General features: G+C 30.9%; 1 protein-coding gene across 1 annotated transcript in view; it reads left to right on the plus strand.

Moving 5' to 3' along the window:
* Positions 1-2,057: 2,057 nt before the first annotated feature.
* Positions 2,058-4,533, plus strand: part of LOC106685109 (homeobox protein six1b) — an 8,658-nt gene continuing 6,182 nt past the window's right edge. Inside the window, exon 1 of the mRNA XM_067045480.1 lies at positions 2,058-2,311. Within this exon, the coding sequence (XP_066901581.1) occupies positions 2,058-2,311 (254 nt within the window). The remainder of the gene's footprint in view (positions 2,312-4,533) is intronic.

The following is a 4,533-nucleotide window of genomic DNA, read 5'->3' on the forward strand; positions in this document are numbered from 1 at the left end:
AACCTCCTTCCATAATAACACTAATAAATCACGCAACAAATAGAAATTTGTTTGTTTATTATTCGTAGAAATTTACTAGTTTGTACTTTAATTTAATTTAGGACTTTAGTTTAAAATAGTGCTTTGGCCACTTAATGGGGATAGGAGATGACAGATGACTAAAAAATGTGTCCTGTTATAAATCAGAATATAGGAAGAACTGGGGACGGCTGAGGAAGATCTGGAGGTAATGACTGCAAGAGGAATACACCGATAAAAGTGAAAGGTGGGAGAATAAAAGAAAAAATAGCATTACTAATAAAATATTTATTTGTGAAAAATAATAATTTAAAAAACATATTTTATGATTTTAAAGTATTTCCGATAGTCAATTTCTGAGTCGTTGACTTGAAAACAATAATGATAATACAAGATAAGATTTTTAAAAAAATAGTTAGGTTATCGATTACAAAGACACGTATTATGATTCAAGCAGCCTCATAAAATCAGCTAAACGAACGAATCAGTGTCGACTCGCCACTCTTACCCTTCTTATATCCTTTCTTATTTTACCTATAAAACATTAATCTTATTCGACGACCTTATATTCATAGCACCAAAAATAATCAGGGTGATCTCTTCCTTGGCAACCGAATAGAAATGGATATATTACAAACTGAGGTTGTAACAGGAAATTGAGGTGCTTCTTGGAAGTTTAAACTTTTTTTCTTGATCCTCTATTTTTCGTATTTTTAAGATGTTTCACACCTACATTTTCCTAAAAATTGTCATCAATTGTTTACAATTTTGTCCGCATTCCGATCCATCTTATCCTTTATTATATATACCACTATATATCTTACATTTTTTTTATTATGATCGTTATATCGCGAATGGATAAGTACTGAAACAGATTCTTGAGTCAATAACTTCAACCATGTAGAGGCCTACGAACATTTCGAGCCCTCAGAGATTTTTATTGCCTAGTTTATAACGCGAAACTACCAAAACGTAACAGTGTTACCAACCTAAACTATGAAAGCGCGTGATGTTAATTTGAATTGCTTACAGAAATAGGAAGTGGCATCAGGACAATTATATATGTCTGTCAGTGTAGTTGAGTTTTATTTTTAAGAACAAATAAGTAAGTACCGTATTAGCTTATTATAGTTCATTGCTAATCCCTAAAGTATATAACTTAGATCTTTGGGAAGCAAATTAAATATACTTCTAATTATTTTTCTCTAATTATTCCTCCTTGACTCCGGAAAATGGAAGCAAAACTTGAAGAATCTTCAGTTGCAGTAAATAAATTTGGATTTTCATGGAAGAAAACGTCTTTTTCCTGAAAAAATTATATCAAAATCATATCTCGACAAACGGATTATAATAACAATATGAACTTGATTACAATTAACTACATTTTTGATGAACTAATTCCCACATAATTATTGAAATTTCCTTGTGAAATATCTGGTATATTCTTGAAGATGGAGGAAAATTATTGACAAGCCTGGGACCGTCACGGTCATTATTATGTTCTTTTGAGAAATGACTCTAAACTGTCTATTATTGAATACGTTACATTTCGGTTCTTTAAAGTTCAACCCAAAGTACATTGAATTATAATACAAATGACATAAACAAAAATACCAACACACCACGAATACGGGAACAAATAATAATGAACATATACTACCCCCATAATTCCATGCTGTTGTCCACAACAACACATCATAATCTTACTTATGATAATCATTATTATAATCATTTAAAATCTTCCTTTCGAATACTTTTCTAAACAAAAATAAACGATAGTGTTCGGGTTATCACATACATTTTTTTTTAATATTATGTGTGGACAGTTTCATGTTACTAGATTCTAGAGATATGGAAGAATATTCTAAATTTTTATTTCAATATCAAAATCGTTTAATCGGCTATTATTAGAAGCTGAAAAGTTCAAGTTGAGGTAAAGAAGGGAGTTAAGAAGGGACATCAGTGAGGTGGTGGAGGGGATAAGATAAGGGTGGGGATACAGGGGGCGGTCCTCGCCCCGCCCTCCCAGCCCAGTGGCCATGGAGCCTTCGTCGAGGCTGGAGTTAGTTAAGAGGGGTATATCCTTCACGTCGGAACAAGTGTCGACCGTTTGCGAAGCCCTCCACCAAGCGGGCAACTGTGACAAGCTGCAGCAGTTCCTGAGCACGCTACCACCAAGCGAGCTCTTCAAGGGCCACGAAGCCATCCTCAGGGCGAGGGCGCTAGTCGCCTACAAGAAAGGATATTACCGGGAACTCTACGCAATCCTGGAGAGCCATGGATTCGATCCAAAGTATGTCCTCCAGTAAAATCACCAGTGGTTAACATTCATTCTATGATAAATTACAGTGAGTCGCGGTAAGTGCATAAAAGAGAATTTTCCACTCTCGAATTTGTTTTGTTAGGAGAGCTATCATCTATGTTAATTTGAAGTTAATTCATCCTATTTGTTTCAAATGATCATCGATGGTAACTACGAAAAATTGCCTAGAATATACACTTATCCCGACTCAACTTAATTGTAGTATGTTAGTTTAGTTTAATGAACTAAAAGATATTTTTTAATTAATATTAATTTTTTAAATAAGTTAACGTGATTTGGAATTATAATTGGGCCAATACCGTAATTTTTCACATCGCAAATTTCTAAGTGTATTTTTATTGTTTTCATAAACTGAGTCTTATTTGTCATATTACAGGAAATTAAAACTCCTACTATACAATTAAATATTTTTTAAATGTTACTATCTATTAATTCTTGCATTAACGACTGACGTTGTTTGTGAGGGGTTTAATGATTGGACAAAATATAAAAAAATCATAAAAACCCAGTCCGAATTAGTTTAATGTTATACTTTTATTTAACTTATTTTGTTTTATAAATAAATGCTTTTCATTGCCAATTGGTTTTCTTTATTAATTTAAATGAACATCCGATACTCTACCCATAAATAATTAAATAATTTTATTATTTATTAAGTGTTAATAAAACGATAATAACAAATGATTAATTATTACACGTGTAATTACTACAACTAAATTAAAAATAACAGTTCTTGGATCTAAAAGGTAAGACGGCGCCTACAATCTTGGGCATACATTACCGCACGACACACTAGTGGTGTCTTCTGATTACACCCGTGTCATTAATATCTCTAATTGAAAACAACAGAATTCTTTCTTTTAATTATCATCAATCTTTTAATTTATTTGCAACATCATTTAAAACGGATTAAATGTTAAATATTCAATAACTTTATTTTAAATTTACTAGTTCATTAAATTTATTGATTTTTTAAATATTAATTTACCTATTATTAAAATATTAAATACTTTTTATTAAAACTGATTCTAAGTGCCATATTATGTTCCAGATCAATTAACTGTTATTAGTTTACTTCCTAATCAAATTCAGGCATTAATATAATTTATAATATTGTCTTAATGATAATGATGTCATAATAATTATGACATTTTAAACCTTCATCTACTATATATATCTATATCTAAATATAACTTCCATTTTTGTAAAATTGCCCAAATTTGTGCTTAATATTATTTTTCGTAATGTTCTTAAAATTTCTTCAACACTTTAATACAAAATATTAACTCTCTACCCAACTTTCTAAATTAAAACTATTTTAATATTATTATTATTATTAATAATATTATTTAAACTATTAGTTTCAAGTCCTCCAAAACAATAACGGATAATAAATGAACAATTGTAACAGTTTTAAATATTGATTTGCATTGATTATGTACTGGTCCTGAAGAACAATGAGACAACTATAAACTTTATGAAATTGATTTTATTATGATGGCGAGCTTAAAAATGCATTTACTAGATGTTGTAAGTCAACATCTAGTAAATGCACTTTTCAAAATATCCACCAAGGGCTGAAATATTAAAGTACTATTATGTTACTACAAACATTTAGTGAATACATTTTTGAGCTCCCCCCCCCCCTCCAGCACAATGAAGAGAATTTCACAAAATTTTACAGCTGCGTCATTGTTTATCTGAACGGGCGATATGTAGGTATTAATGAACCACTAATAAATAATTTATGCCGGGGCATTATTAAAATTAGTCCGGGGGGTGGCCATTTTTTTTTTTTTTTATTTATTTATTTTTTTTTTAACGCGTGCCACAACTGTACCTCCCCCTACTCTATCCTGCCACCTTCTCAATAATTATTTCTATTAAACAGTAATTTTGTTACCTAAAACAAACATGGCTAAAACGAGTCTAAATAAACCTTATTTTCCAGAGAGAGAACTTGATTTTTAGGAACAACAAAACTAAGATTAACAGAATTAAAAACCTGCGGGACGGGCGTGTACTGATTCCGATCTAGACAAGAGTATACTTAGGTGAAAAGACAAAAAAACATTCGGGAACTCGTTATTTGGGGAGATACTAACTCCAAGTGTTAAAACTGAAGTTTAATAACTACAGTAATACTAACTCCAAGTGTTAAAACTGAAGTTTAATAACTACAGTAATACTAA

Source organism: Halyomorpha halys, unplaced genomic scaffold, assembly GCF_000696795.3.
Source record: "Halyomorpha halys isolate HHAL.00 unplaced genomic scaffold, Hhal_1.1 Scaffold659.1, whole genome shotgun sequence".
Classification (NCBI taxonomy): domain Eukaryota; kingdom Metazoa; phylum Arthropoda; class Insecta; order Hemiptera; family Pentatomidae; genus Halyomorpha; species Halyomorpha halys.